This window comes from Conger conger, chromosome 1 (genome assembly GCF_963514075.1).
Source record: "Conger conger chromosome 1, fConCon1.1, whole genome shotgun sequence".
NCBI lineage: Eukaryota > Metazoa > Chordata > Actinopteri > Anguilliformes > Congridae > Conger > Conger conger.
In genome coordinates this window covers 49871776-49887245 of record NC_083760.1, presented here as the reverse complement: position 1 = coordinate 49887245, position 15470 = coordinate 49871776, and the positions used below count along the sequence as shown (strand labels likewise).

At 45.4% G+C, this 15470-nt stretch overlaps 1 protein-coding gene and 1 non-coding gene across 2 annotated transcripts; both read left to right on the top strand.

Annotated features, from left to right (window-relative positions):
* Positions 1–216: 216 nt before the first annotated feature.
* LOC133124555 (polyadenylate-binding protein 1A-like) lies at positions 217–9639 on the top strand. The gene is made up of 15 exons (XM_061235858.1): positions 217–1055; positions 1741–1934; positions 2313–2428; positions 2983–3122; positions 3304–3398; positions 3710–3847; positions 4232–4327; positions 5200–5472; positions 5604–5694; positions 6252–6365; positions 6751–6896; positions 7125–7209; positions 7620–7750; positions 8569–8667; positions 9272–9639. The coding sequence occupies exons 1-14, from the start codon at positions 863–865 to the stop codon at positions 8659–8661; spliced, it is 1905 nt and encodes a 634-aa protein (XP_061091842.1). The 5' UTR covers positions 217–862; the 3' UTR covers positions 8662–8667; positions 9272–9639.
* LOC133110676 (small nucleolar RNA SNORA5) lies at positions 2628–2759 on the top strand. Its single transcript, XR_009704889.1, has one exon. It is a non-coding gene; the product is annotated as a small nucleolar RNA SNORA5 (small nucleolar RNA).
* Positions 9640–15470: the final 5831 nt, after the last annotated feature.

Sequence of the window (15470 nt, the reverse complement as noted above, 5' to 3'; positions counted from 1 at the left end):
CTTATTGTATAATTTGTTATCGTTTTGGTATTACAAAAGCAGAAGGCAAAAATCATAAATTAATTGTGTGTTCTTGTTTGTACTTCTTTCTACGATAGTAAATCTTGAAAACTATTTTTAAAGTCTGTCGTCTATATTTTTCCCAAACTAACGCCACTGGGATGGTTCGTTCTACTGACGTAATCATGCGAGGGTATATATTATGGCGGCTTCTTCGGGTCCGTCCCCTTAACCCCGGTTGTCTGTGGCGTGAGTGAGCTCCTGAGCTTGCCTCGGCACACATCTTATTATTAAAAAAAATAAAAAATACAAAAAAAAAATTACAAAAAACCTAAAAACAAGAAAAAATCTTTTTGTAACTAAACTCGGTGAAGCAAGAATACACAGACTGGACGATACACCAAGCAAAAACAACGAGAAACTAATCGATGCGATCTGGCTAGTTGGCTAGCTGGCTAACGTTGCTAAGGGGAAGGCCTACCTGAATTTTAGAATTGCGTTACATTTTAGCTAGTAAGCTAAGTAGCTAGCATTCTAGTATCCTTGTCAGTCAGTCTGTCAACGTAAAGTTTTAAGATTTTTACTTTTAACGGGCGTTTGTGGAAAGCCAACAATTTAACGAAATTACTTCGCTGGCGAACACATTTTTTTTTTACCTGGGAAGATTAGCTGCGTAACTTAAGCATTGGGCGAAGTTAACTTCCCTAGTTAGCAGAACCAGTCGTAAAATTGCCAGATCCAACAATTTGTCATTTAGTCTTGCATGTTGGGATTTATTTTATCGTTAGCTAGATAAAACGAAATATTAGCTTTTTATTACGGTACTCGTCGCGCTAAATTTGTTACGGAACCACCACGCACGATGAATCCAAGTGCTCCCAGTTACCCGATGGCCTCCTTGTATGTCGGGGATCTTCACCAAGATGTCACCGAAGCCATGCTGTACGAGAAATTTAGCCCCGCTGGGCCCATCTTGTCTATCCGGGTGTGCAGAGATATGATCACTCGGCGTTCCCTCGGATATGCCTATGTCAATTTTCAACAGCCAGCCGATGGTAAGTGTATTGGTTGTTTTTTTGGCTATCAGTGGTGGCTTGATGCCTTCGTTACCGCGACGCAGACATTTTGAACTCGCACATGTTGCTCCTCGTTAGCGTGCTAAGTTGGTTAAACCAGGTAACTACTGGCCAGTGGCCAGATGGACTTTCCCGAGTGATCTAGTACTTAATTCTAGCCCATTAACTTGCTTGGTATGTCCACTTGTTGTATTTCTGTATTAAACTACAAAGATTGACGAGATGGAACACAAACATTTTCTAATGCTAACGCTTGTTAGATGGGTAACGTTAGCCGAGTGTGTGTGCGCAATACGTTTGTTTTATTATTACAATTGGCTAACTAGCTAACGTTAGTTTAATTGTTTGCGAATTGTTAGTTTACTAGATTGTACCAATATCTCTTAAAAAAACATTTTAATTCGTTTAACGGCTAAAGTAGATTAATATAAAATAGCCCATGACAAGCACATTTAAATGGCATGTTAGTGGGTGGAGCCTTTGCTGTAGAGAAATGGTGACGTATATTTAATAAAAACCACGTCATTTTAGGACATTGTGACTCAGGATATTGCACATTTAATCTAGCTGACGGGAAATAACCGTGAATTAGAACTATTGAAACCATTGTCAATACTGCTGTTACAGTAGCCCGTGACGGAATTGTTTACATCCCACTTTCTAGCTGAGCGTGCTCTGGACACAATGAATTTTGATGTAATCAAGGGCAGGCCCGTCCGCATCATGTGGTCTCAGCGCGACCCCTCCCTGAGGAAGAGTGGAGTGGGCAACATATTCATCAAGAATCTCGACAAATCCATTGACAACAAGGCTCTCTATGATACCTTCTCTGCCTTTGGCAACATCTTGTCCTGTAAGGTAAGTGACCAAATGCAGTCTCTGTTGCCATGTGAGCTGGTGTGAAGTTTTTTTTGCATGCCACGTGAGTGACTTGACATGCTGCTCTGTGTTTGATGGATTGATGTGGTCAGTACAAGATGTGATCCTTTTCTGAGTTTCAGTCAACATTCTATGCTGAACCCCTTTCCATAGCCCCCCACTCCATGAGCCCCCTTAAGATAAAGTAGACGGGTCATTGGTGCTGCTTTTGCGCAGCGCGAGTACTGTGGCAACAAGCATTCCCTGGTTGCCACCAAATGTTTTCTGAAACATGGAAGTGGATCTTTTTGTGGGTGACTGACCCTTTGAAATGCATGACATGTAGTTACTTTTGCCCACAAATGTCTCTTCTCCAAGGTGGTTTGTGATGAGAATGGCTCAAAGGGCTATGGCTTTGTGCACTTTGAGACCCAGGAGGCTGCCGAGAGAGCCATTGAGAAAATGAACGGCATGTTGCTCAATGACAGAAAAGTGTAAGTGCCTTCTGTGTATAGCTTCTACAGCTGTCCACAGGGACTCATTCAGACGTGTCCTTTTTTGTTGTGTATTGCGCATTCTACTTGGCATGCGAGAACACTTAATCTGGCTCGTTCTAATCTCATTATTTTGTGACCTACTAGTGCAAGTTGCAACCGAGTGTGGACTAACAGATTGCACTCAGCATTTTTGTGTTGCAGCCTTGTCAAATTCGATGCACCCTCCGCAATGGGTTGCACCGGCCAAAATGGCTGCTACAGTAACTGTAGTTCATAGGCCCCACATTGTCTCATGAGTGCTGGGGATAAATTTGTGCTACAGATAATCACTTAGGGCTTGTTCTATGAAGAAATTCTAGAAAACACTAAGACTTAGACATGCCCAGTTTATTTTCACTGAACTACTGTGTTTTTGATGTGTTCAAATCTTACCTCAATACCTATGATTCCCATGCTTGGCTTTTCCACAGTTTTAGTCATGTTGTTGAAAATGAAATGTAAAAGTACAGTTGGAATGAAATTGTGGTGGTGGTGGCTTCCCCCCTCTGCAGGTTCGTCGGGCGCTTCAAGTCCCGCAAAGAGCGTGAAGCCGAGCTCGGCGCCCGGGCCAAAGAGTTCACAAATGTCTACATCAAAAACTTTGGGGACGACATGGATGACGAGAAGCTAAGAGACTTCTTTGGCAAATACGGTATGTCTTCCGATATGCTAATTCATGAAATCTGGTGGTGTGGCTCACGGTTGAAGCAAATGCCTGCAGGCAACCCGCAGGATGAGGGGTTGAGTAGCACTGGTCTACACCATTGCGATTAAGCCATTTCACAATTTTCAATGTAAATAGTCCCTAACCTGCATGTCTTTGGACTGCGTAGGGCCAGCCCTGAGCATTAGGGTCATGACCGACGACAGTGGCAAATCCAAGGGCTTCGGGTTTGTCAGCTTTGAGAGGCACGAAGATGCGCAGAAGGTGAGCAGCATCCCGCCTCGTCTGGTTATGCACACACACACACACACACACACACACACACACACACACACACACACACACACACTCGCACGCACAGGTGCGCTTGCACACGCAGGCACACACACACACGCGCGCACACACAGGCAGGCACACGCGCGCAGGCACACGCGCGCAAGCATGCGCAGGCACGCACGCACACAGACGCACAGACACGCACGCTCAAACCGCCCTTCCGGATGAGCCGTCTTCAAGATGGGGCTCCTGCGTTCTACATAAGCGGTGTCTGCAGCAGCCTCCTCTGCCCTTTTCAGGCTGTGGATGACATGAACGGGAAGGAGATGAACGGCAAGCTGGTGTACGTGGGCCGCGCGCAGAAGAAGGTGGAGCGGCAGACGGAGCTGAAGCGCAGGTTTGAGCAGATGAAGCAGGACCGCATGACCCGCTACCAGGTGAGCTCTCGTCCGCCACCATGAACGTGCACTTTGAGGGTTCAGTCCCACACTTTTCCCTGATCGGTTTTTAAGGAAAACGCCAGCATTTTGGGAAATATACATTTTTTCCGACTTACCCAGACGAGCTGTTCCATGTTCGTTTTTGTGCGTTCACTGACTGAATTTCCACATTGTTTTCTGAGAAGTTGGACGGTCGGAACTATAACCGCTGTTTCGAATTTCATCTCAAATGAATCCCTTCTCCCTTCATCGTTTTACAATGCCTGACTATATCATGTATAATGTTTTTTTTCCCTGTAATACATTTTGCACTCGGAACAAGGTGGTTTTCCTTAGTCTGCTTCCTCTGTAACTGAACTGCACACAAACCTTTTTCTGTAGGGGGTCAATCTGTACGTGAAGAACCTGGACGACGGTCTTGATGACGAACGGCTGCGGAAGGAGTTCTCGCCCTTCGGAACCATCACCAGTGCTAAGGTAGTGGCCTCTGATATGCCTCTTGCAGTGTTTTGATAACTGCTGCACTGGCTGTATTTAGCACAGAAACTGGCTGAACCCTTCAACTGTATTACCTACCCACAGCCGGAGTAAATGTAAAAGATTTTTTGCTTACAACGAATGGGTAAATGCACGGCTAGAGCTTTCAGGAATGCATCTAATTTAAAAGGAATGTTATATTGCCTGTGGTCTGTTGTCATGGTACTTGTGTAATATCTGGATGAATCAGCACTGGATACAAGTGAATCATAGTTCAAGTGTGATCTTGTTTGAGGATTCTTTCCTAAATGACCTGTTTGGAGACCACTGCCAATAGGCTTGTTGAGTCTACGTCACACAGGCCTGCTTGGTTCAGATAATAATAATAATTTGTAATATCATGGGATTGTAGCACAGGGTTGAAGACACTGGCGTGCAGGACGTGGAGTCTACCACAGTGGCACTGTGGTAACAGTGGCACTGTGGTAATGTCAACTCGCTGTGTTTCCAACAGAACACAGGGAAGCGGCCACTTCCACCAGAAGTTATAACATCTGTTCAATGGCAGCTTTTCTCCTGGAATGTGGTGTATGATTATGGTTTATCTCTTGAAAATGGCAAATAACTGCACAACGTTCGTAAGACGATGGTCCAAACACCGCCATATAAGTCTGCCGGGTTCGCCGTCTCTAGTTAGCAACAGCTTCCCCCCCCACAATGCCGCAGTGGAGCACTATTACCTTGTCACTGTATGCTGAAATGGATCGCGCACATAACTCGTGACAAGTTTTTATCAAAACAGACGGAATTATACTTTACACACACACACACAAAATGGGAAGCTGATGAAGTTTTAAACATTTCTTCTGCAGGTGATGATGGAGGGCGGCCGCAGCAAGGGCTTCGGCTTCGTGTGCTTCTCATCGCCGGAGGAGGCCACCAAGGCGGTGACGGAGATGAACGGGCGCATCGTGGCCACCAAGCCGCTGTACGTGGCCCTGGCCCAGCGCAAGGAGGAGCGGCAGGCCCACCTCACCAACCAGTACATGCAGAGGATGGCCACCGTGCGCGCCGTGCCCAACCCCGTCATCAACCCCTACCAGCCCGCCCCGCCCTCCGGATACTTCATGGCCGCCATCCCGCAGGTGCGATTCAGACCCCCGCCCAGCCCGCTGCTTCAACGCCATGGTTCGGGCGTTTATATAGTGTCTGCGTTTTCCAACTGAGTGCGTGTGGAGTTGGGTGTGAGTCCGGTTCTTGTGTGCTCTTCCCCCAGGCACAGAATCGTGCAGCGTACTACCCTGCCAGCCAGCTGGCACAGCTGAGACCCACCCCCCGCTGGGCTACCCAGGGAGTGAGACCCCAGCGTGAGTACCCCTACGCTCCCACACTGGTGGAGAGTCAACTAAAGTTGCTTTTTGGACAATTCACTGGCAGTCCTAGGGCAAATGTGTAACACCCACAGACACACACACACACACACACACACACACACACGCAACCATATGGAGCCTATGAAGTACTCCCAAGTGCACACACCGCCTTCTAGTCTTCTTGGTTGGCTGTATTGCACCAGTCAGTTTCAGTCGAGCACTGAAAAGTGTTTGAATCCTCAGCAATTCCATATTTGACCCAGGTGGGTACATTGGAACACTATTTTAACAGATTATGGATGGCCATAGCTGCTCTGTTTAGCCAGCGGATTGTGCATTTGCTGCAGGACTAAGAATAAGAATCCTGAATGTGCCAAGGATGCTTTCTTTAGCTATACATGGTTGGACTTGTTTTCCTCAGTCAAACGGCTGCGGCACGCCGTTTTCCTCAAGTAGGGACATGTTGGTACTTCAGAAGGGTGCGTTGGGCAAGCCTCTGTCAGCATTTTAAGAATACTCGCCTTAAATGCGATCTGTTTCTCTCCCTGCAGATTTCCAGAACATGCCCAATACCATGCGGCCCTCGGGCCCCCGACCCCAGACATTCAGCACCATGAGGCCGACCGCCTCCCAGGTGCCCCGCATGATGACCTCCCAGAGAGTCGGTAAGCCTGCTACCCTACCGTCGGCTTAGGGGCCCATGCCTCAGTCTGTCCTGTTATCGCCTTAACACTTCAAGACCTTGTGGTCCTCACTCCTGGTCTTGGAGAGCTGCAGGTCGTGCTGTTTTTTGTTGTTCCTGAGCACTTCATTGATCAATTAAAGCAGTTTGTTAACTTACTATCTGGTTTCTTGGGTCTGAATTGGTTACTGATACTAAAGGTGTACAGTTGGTGAGGTTTTTGTGTTGTAACAATGTTACAACAATCCCTTCCTATCATCAGTTTCACTATGTTAGTGCTTCAAAGCTTTTACATCCCATCTCAAAGCTACTCAGAACGCAGATGGAACCTTATCGCGTGTTTGTGACCTGTGTCCTTTGCCCTCCAGCCGCCCAGACGATGGGGCCCCGGCCCTCCGGCGCAGCTGCCGTGGCGGCGGCCCCCGTGCGCGGCATCCCCCAGTACAAGTACGCCACCGGGGTGCGCAACCCTCAGCAGCACCTCAACACACAGCCCCAGGTGGCCCTGCAGCAGGTAAGCCCGTCCCCGTCTGTGTGTGGAGCTGTGTGCGGGTTTGGACCCGGTCTGAGTTCTCCCCTGTCTCTGTGTGTGGAGCTGTGTGCGGGTTTGGACCCGGTCTGAGTTCTCCCCTGTCTCTGTGTGTGGAGCTGTGTGCGGGTTTGGACCCTGAGCTCTCCCCTGTCTCTGTGTGTGGATCTGTGTGCGGGTTTGGACCCTGAGTTCTCCCCTCTCTCTGCGCAGCCTGCCGTCCACGTGCAGGGCCAGGAGCCCCTCACCGCCTCCATGCTGGCAGCTGCACAGCCTCAGGAGCAGAAGCAGATGCTCGGTGAGTGTGCGCCAGTTGTTTGCGCGTGTGGCGTGAGTTTGTATGCGTGTGTGGCGTGAGTTTGAATGCGTGTGTGGTGTGAGTTTGTGCGTGTGTGTGCCGCCAGTTTGTGCGTGTGTGTGCCGCCAGTTTGTGCGTGTGTGTGCCGTGAGTTTGAGCGTGTGTGTGGTGTGAGTTTGTGCGCGTGTGTGCCGCCAGTTTGTGCGTGTGTGTGCCGTGAGTTTGAGCGTGTGTGTGGTGTGAGTTTGTGCGTGTGTGTGCCGCGAGTTTGTGCGTGTGTGTGCCGTGAGTTTGTGCGTGTGTGTGCCGTGAGTTTGAGTGTGCCGCCTGCTCTCACCCCCACACGAGGGCGCCAGTCGGCTGACTCGAGCTTAACCGTTCATGGCTTCATTTCTTTCCCTGTCCCTCAGGCGAGCGGCTCTTCCCCCTCATCCAGAACATGCACCCCAGCCTGGCAGGAAAGATCACAGGCATGCTGCTGGAGATCGACAACTCCGAGCTCCTCCACATGCTGGAGTCTCCCGAGTCCCTCCGCTCCAAGGTCTGCACCTCCCCCGTCTCCCTGGCCTGCATTCTCATCTGCTTCACCCAGACCAGGGTCTTAACTTCTGATCTTAAGACATGATTGAGTCAATTAAATAATTATCTGACATGTATGAGTACCGGCTACAGCTGCGGAGCTGTCAGCACATTAAAAATGAGGCAATTGATTGGAACCAAAACCAGGACGTAGACCAGCCCCCGAGGGCCGGAGTTGTGCACCCCTGACAAAGACTGAGGTCATTTTCAAGGAATCTATTGTTAGCTGTCAGCAGAGTTTTGTTTAATTGCCATTATGCAGAGATGATTTAGTGAAAATGTTGTGTTCCAAGAACATCGGTACAGAAGAGCAAATGGCGGCATCACACTTAAAAAATACTGGCAAGTGAGTGTAAAACTCGTCTTGACTTTCTTTGCGATGTTGACAGCAAGAAGTATCGTCCTCCTGATATCGTTTCGGGAGCTTGTCTGTGTGTCGTTGTGTGTGTCGTTGTGTGTGTCGTTGTGTGTGTCGTTGTGTGTGTCGTTGTGTGTGTCGTTGTGTGTGTCGTTGTGTGTGTCGTTGTGTGTGTCGTTGTGTGTGTCGTTGTGTGTGTGCCCCGTTGTGTGTGTGCCCCGTTGTGTGTGTGCCCCGTTGTGTGTGTGCCCCGTTGTGTGTGTGCCCCGTTGTGTGTGTGCCCCGTTGTGTGTGTGCCCCGTTGTGTGTGTGTATGATAGGACGTGATAAGGAGGGTTAAGCATGGCTCTTGTGTCAGCGGGCGGTCCCCGGGGCCCTGCAGTGACCGTGCTCGAGTGTGACCGCTGCTTTCCGTGTTGTAGGTGGATGAAGCCGTCGCTGTGCTGCAGGCCCACCAGGCCAAGGAGGCCGCCCAGAAATCTGTGCCCAACGCCACCGGCGTTCCAAGTGTCTGAGCCAAGGTATCTGCTCTCCCCCATTACTCTGCCTTTGTGTGCGGTCCAGCTATGTCCTGCTGTTGGTTATTTAACACTGATTCTAATATTTCTGCTGTCAGACATGGAAAATGCAGATTGCTTCGGGGATAGTCTTGCAGTGTCTGTGTTTGGGTAGATGCCTCGACAGTCATTTGGAAGTGGTAGTCTGAGTGTTTTATTGACCCATTGATAAATGATGGAACAGTCCCTGTGAGAAATGGTTGACTGCAGCTGGTTAAGAATTTTTGGAACCATACTTTCCTCTAGGGTCCTCGTCGCATGTGTCCCTGGGTTCGATTTGCACTTTATTGTATGTCGCTCTGGATAAGAGCGTCTGCTAAATGAATGTAATGTAATGGTTAAGCTAATTTTATAAATGCAGAAAACCTGGCACTGCACCCTAGCTGGGTTGGAATATGCAATTAATCTTTGTCTTGGTCAGTGTAACAAATTTCCATAAATCCATAAACTCCATGGCAGTGTCCAGTAATATCTGATAGCATGTGTCATTTGTTGTGGCTGGTCAGGAATACGGTGTAGAATGTAATTTTTATTCTGTTTTTTAAAAAAAAATGTCTTCCTCTTGCAGGACCAGATGTCTTGACTTGCTTCACCGAGGAAAAAAAGTTAAAACACACAAAACATTGCAAAAAGAAAGAAAACGGTGTCTAAAAAAAGAGGAAAAATATGATCAAATGATCGCTTCAGCCAGGTCTAGATAAGCTTAAGCCTAGGCCTAGTTAATGAAAAATATAAAAATGGAAAAAAATTAAAACAAAAAATAAAAAAGTTGGCGCTTGAAAAATGATTCCACAAAATGAAAGCATTCCTTTTAATTCCTTTTACCGTGTGAATGCCTGGAATATTGAGAGCCAGAAGGCAGTGAGAACTGTTTGCTGTGCTTTGAGAAGTAATTTGAATTGAAACCTGCTTGCTTTAATAAAACTGTTAAAAATACCTTTGTGTGCTGTCTTGTGATCCATTTGCTCACCAAAATCCCTTTTGACAGTCAGATGCAAAATCATGAACTCAGTCAGCACCTCTTGGGGTACTTTTGGCTAAACCCAGAATGAACAGGCATTTACTGTACTTCATGATGGTGTTGGTTTTAATGAAGGCGAACACTTGAGGTGGCTTTGATTGATGAAGGTCTGATGTTCCTGCTTAAGCTGATGAATCACCTTGTGAAGAATCAAATTTGCATGATTGTAATTGGGCAGTGTCAAATTGTTAAATGTCTTCACCATCTGTCCAGCTTCCAAACTGGACTTATTACTTCCCTAAACTCTTGACATGCATTTTGCACACAGAACAAGACTTGTAAGCCAGGAGACTTTTGAATTGGTATTTAACTTGCAAGTGATTTACTGCTGGTTTCACTGCCCTACCAGTCTGCTGAAAATGAAACAATCTCTGCCAAATGTATACTGCAACATAGGCTATGTCGTCATCTTTATCAGGTTACAAAAGGTTTGTTCCTCACTTTTGGAACCATGTACAGTACTGTGCAAAAGTCTTAGACCACCTGTATAACATTCTGTACAGATATGATTTTTTCAAAAATAATTCGATGAAGGGTCCTAAATAAACATACTATACATTTTACATTACATTTAATGATTTGGCAGAATAGCTAAACTGAATCAAATCAATAGTTTTTGTGAGCACCCTTCGGCGTTAAAACTGCATCACTTCTCTGAGATATCCCATGCTGTCCTGCAGTTCTGTAAGACGATCAGTAGGGAGGTTCTGCACCGTACTGTATTTTGGAATTTGTATACTCCATTGCAGTAGTTCAGCCCCGCCTTAACGGCATTGCATTCCTGAATAAGTGCATAGATGAAATGACCATTGTGGTGTGGAGACGGGGATCATAAAATCATGGCCCTCAAGGTGCTAGGACTGCTGGTTTTCCACCTTCCCGTTACCTTGGAGTCAGGTGTGAAAAGTCTAGCAAATCGGTAGAACTAATTGTTCAGCTAATTAACTGCCGGAAAAGAGAACCAGGGCCAGATTTGGATTGCGGTCCAGATTTGATAATGGCCTACAGTGTCATGCCAATCAAAATGAGAATTGTTTCACGGTGGGCTGGGTTGATTTGTAATTGGCTGTTTACAGATGTCTAACACTACATGCTGGAGGTCACTGAAGCCTCTTGAGGCCACAGCTGTGGAAGGTCTATTGGGGAAAACCCTGCAGTGGCAGAGCTAGATCAAGGCCTATTCATACCCAAGAAACCAGGTGAGGCGAGTTAACTGTGTAATCCACTGCTTTAATCGATCAATTAAGTGCTGAGTAACGACAAAAGCCAGCACACCCTGCGGCTCTCCAGGACCAGGGTTGCGAACCCCTGGCCTAGGACTTGCTTGTAAATTGACTTCCAGAAACGTAATTGAAATGTACAGCAAAACTGAATGCTGAAAACTGGACTGTTAGCCTAAAACACATTTACCATGTGGGGAAAATTTTCACACAGGGACAGGTGAAATGTGTCCTACCTAAATGTTTTTGATGGTCTTCCAGTCTTGGATGCTGAGAACATATCCTGGAAGACTGTTGTCCTGAAGCATTCACAGGCCTCCTGGAATTGCATTCACCATCTTCTATATATTACAGTGGTTAGTCATATTAAATGTCCTGGAGAATGTTGTATGAAAACGGTGGGAACCTGGGTGGGAAAACATAAATGATGATGCTGGAAGGCATGTAACCTTCATATTGAATTACACTAACTTGTTTTTTGTTGTTTACGACCCTATTTAGCAGCTGTGTTCCATGTTGTAGGCTGATCTAATTTTAAGGTCAAATGACTTATGATTCATATGGGTTGAGTGTAGGCAGCAGTGAGGACTATATCCGTTGTAAAATGCTTCCCAACCACCAGGTGGCATTGTTCGTAAATATAAGAAATGTCAATGAGTACACTTCACTGAAGTCTTAAAGCACCAGTTTTGCTTCTCAATCATTATCTGGAGCAGTGTCTCAACTCTGGTCCTTGGTGCCAGATTTTTGTTGTAACCAGGAACTCATACACCGGATATAAGTAATCATGGGTATTTCTGGTGGTTTTTATTGGTTGAGTCATTAAGTCAGGTGTGTGAGTTCCTGGTTCCAACAAAAACCTACCTCATGAGGTCATGAGGACTGGAGTTGAGAGACACTGATCTGGAAATGGCAAATAAATTGTACGAGTAAATGATCAACAGTAGCCTGGGTCCTCATCTCATTCCCTTTCACCTGGCATGGGTTCAGATCCGTACTTTTTCCAGGTACTTTCTACCCTGTGCCAATATAATTGCCTTGAGTTTGATTTCTGAATATTTAATACATTGTTTATGCATCCACAAAAGGCCATTTGGGTCATTCCATATCAGATCAGGTTCTTGCAGCACTGTCTCAGATTTTGTTCAAACCTTGTCTATATTATGAATGGGTCCCAAAACCAAGCCCTTGAAATTATAGCCTCAAAAACGCCTTGTCTGGGACGCCATGTTTGGGCATTAATATCTTGATAAGTATTGTTCCTAGCCACACAAAACTTTGTATGATGGACTGCAGATTTTTAATATGCCAGAACCATTAAAAACCTGTTCTATATGCCATTTTATTTTAATAAGGCCCTAGCTTTGGAAAAAAGGTGCAAAATTCCTAAACGAGAGTGATACTGAGGTTACTACAACCCATAATATAATAATAATATTATATCAATCATTATTTTTTCTGCAAATACAATTTTTTATACATTTTGTCTACCACCAGTGGACATGAAGATATTATGAATAAAACAAGGTGTAGTAGCATATTCATAAATGACCTAATTACATAATTACATTAACATTTTCATGTTCCCACTAGCTACCCCACATATCATTCCTATGAAAATTACCGAAATAAAATGGGTTTATAATGCCCTCAGTATCACTTTTGTTTAGGAATTATGCACTTTTTTCCAAATCTAGGGCTATATAGAAAATCAATATTCATGCAGTACATACGGAGATGGGGACATGTTTGCCTTCCATCATGCAAAGTTTAGTGAGGTTAGGAATAATACTTTTCAAGATATTAATGCCCAAACATGGCTTCCCAGATAAGGCGTTTTTGAGTGTAAAAATTTTTAAAAGGGCCAAAGAAATATAAAAACTTTGGCATTGAACACTAATATTGCACATGCCTTAGTTTTGGGACCCAAACATTATATAGACATTATATAGACATTATATAAACATTATATAGACATTATATAAACATTATATCGACAAACTGAACAGAATCTGAGACGGTGATGCAGCCACTTTACTGGATCATGTCTGATTTGACAGAATGACCCCTTGAGCAGATCAGATCTGCCTCATGGCATTGTAACCTAATAGCCACTAGATGGAGCCAGGGCAGTCAAAAAAAATAAATCAACAATGAGAGAACCACAAGCAGGAAATAGGGATGAATAAATTATTTCCAGAATCATTCCTTTAAGACTGGATATTCCTTTCAGTATATCCAGTGATTCCGCACAGGAATAATATGTAGTTTATAGGGAGAGATATGTGGATATATCGGAGTGTTCTGCTCCTGTCCTGGATCTCGAGGATTTGTGGTTTAGTGCTCCGGTTTTCCCCTTGTGAGGTAGTGCATTCTCATGCAGCGAGTCATACTAAGGGCTGTAAGTGTACTTCAGAGAAGTGAACAGTGCACCTGGCCTCATTAAAATGTGTGAGCAGGAGTGCAGATTAGGAATCCGTTTTGCCTGCTTGTTTGTGAAAACTCAGTTAAGACAATGATGAACAAAACATTCCTAGATCAGCATATCTACACAGAGATGTGCACCCTGATCAACCCTGCTTAAATGCACAACTTGCTTCAGCAATATGAGTTGGATGATCCTAAAGCAGGGATCATCAACTCTGGCCCTCAAATCCAAACCCAGCCCTGGTTCAATTTCTCTTGGGTAATTAGTGTTAAAACCTGGGTAATCTTAAAACCTGACTCGCAGGAAAAGGGAGGGTGGAAAACCGGGGTGTGTCCCATTATTCGAAAATGCATAGTCCTTCACTCCACTACCACCTTCTTCCATGCCCTGGAAACTTCACTATCCCAATGTCCAAGTAGACAAGAAAAACTTCGCCCTCCTCCTCTCTCCTGGCTGAGTTTACAACGATGTACATTTCAGCAGAAGTCTTTTCACATTTCTGGGTGACTTCATCATGTTCACGCCCACATACTACGAAAGCCCACCCCACAAAATATGGCACTGTTCAGATCCAGAAAGCAGAGATGGCAGGGCACTTGAATAACCTCAATTATGCTAGATATTTAGCCAAATTTGCTTGTCATTATTATCCCGCTTGGCATTCTACCCAGATTGCAAAATGTCAGTTTGTTTTTGTGGCTCATACCTTTGCAGAAGTATTTTTTCAGAAAGAGTGACGTATAAATGATCCTGTGGATCCACCTCTCCCCATCTGCCACGTATCTGCCACGTCTGTAACTGACGTGGTTTCAGTTTGACATTTGAAGTCACGTTTTCTCGATTTCCCCGTCCTCGCTTCTTTTTCTAGCTTCCTTTTCTAGTCTCTCCCTATGGTTAGGGCTTGGAGTACAAAAAGAGCAAGGAAAAGAAGATAAAAAAGCCATTGGAGTGAGCCCTGGAAGTTGCTGATGCCTGCCCTAGAACCTGTGACTGCTCTTGGCACAGCCACCCCAGCCCGACGAGCCAGCAGAGTATCACCTACTGCACCTCGCAACTTCCTTGAGAGATATATTCTCATGCCAGTATGTGCAATTGGTATAATCTTAGTTAATTGCTGTCTGAAACTACTTTTACCTCCCCAGCGAATTGCTCAAGGTCAGCCTATAAATGGCCTTTTAAAAAATTAAAACTCTCTGAGAATGAGTTACAGATGACACAACATATAGAGTTGGTTAGAGATATGTTTGCATTTTATAAAATGGCATATCATTTTACACAAATTGCTAGTCTAGTCTAAGGTGATAAAGTTGCCATTCTATAATCCTAAATGCTCGATTGCCATTTAAATCTTAGTCCAGTTACAAAGGCCGATTTCTTTTCATGAGGTTTTTATGAGGTGGTTCTGTCTGTGCATGAATTACTCAGTTTCTTACTGTTTCTGTCTCTGAATGCAGTCAATTCCCAGAGTGCAGTGGGTGCCCACACGTCCTTACCATGCAGGTTATTTACCTCAGTGCAGGGCTTCTGTTTTTGCAACACAAGAATCTCTTTGAAAGCCCTGGGTGAAGCGCCATTCACAATGGCAAAACTCATGAAAGGTCACAGGAATAAGGCACATGCAATCCGTTAATTGAGTATGAAGTCATTTACAAAAACCCTTTTTACAAACACACAGGGAATGGCAGACTGCTCTTTGTGAAGCCAGAGAAAGCCTTACCATCAATCCAAACTCCAGTGCTCCAGCTCTCTCTGTAACCTTTGTTTTAGAGAATAATTACTGTATGCATCGGGTCCGGTGAGAAGTGCAGAAGCACAGGGCAGGAGAGCGCAGTCGGGAAGAGTGTTGCTGTGACTCAGCCGGTATTCTTTTACATCCTATTCATGACACCATCTGTCTCTGTGCTGTGGAGCACATGCCTACCTGCACGTAGGTACTTGCACTGACAATGGGCTTTTTGGAGAGTTATATAACAAGGACCTCCTAGTGGGTCATCCTAATTGGGTACTGGGCTGGCCTCCTGCATGGGGTCTGTGAGCCTGAGAGGCTAGAATCGTGCAGGGTGGCAGTTGAGAGGGAGGGCACAGTAGTCCACTGTCA

Bases quoted from the DNA above. Each gene is read 5' to 3' on its own strand.
- LOC133124555 (XM_061235858.1), top strand. From the start codon at position 863: ATGAATCCAAGTGCTCCCAGTTACCCGATGGCCTCCTTGTATGTCGGG. The intron at 1,056-1,740 runs GTAAGTGTATTG...CCCACTTTCTAG, and splicing joins TTTTCAACAGCCAGCCGATG to CTGAGCGTGCTCTGGACACA. The intron at 3,123-3,303 runs GTATGTCTTCCG...TGGACTGCGTAG, and splicing joins AGACTTCTTTGGCAAATACG to GGCCAGCCCTGAGCATTAGG.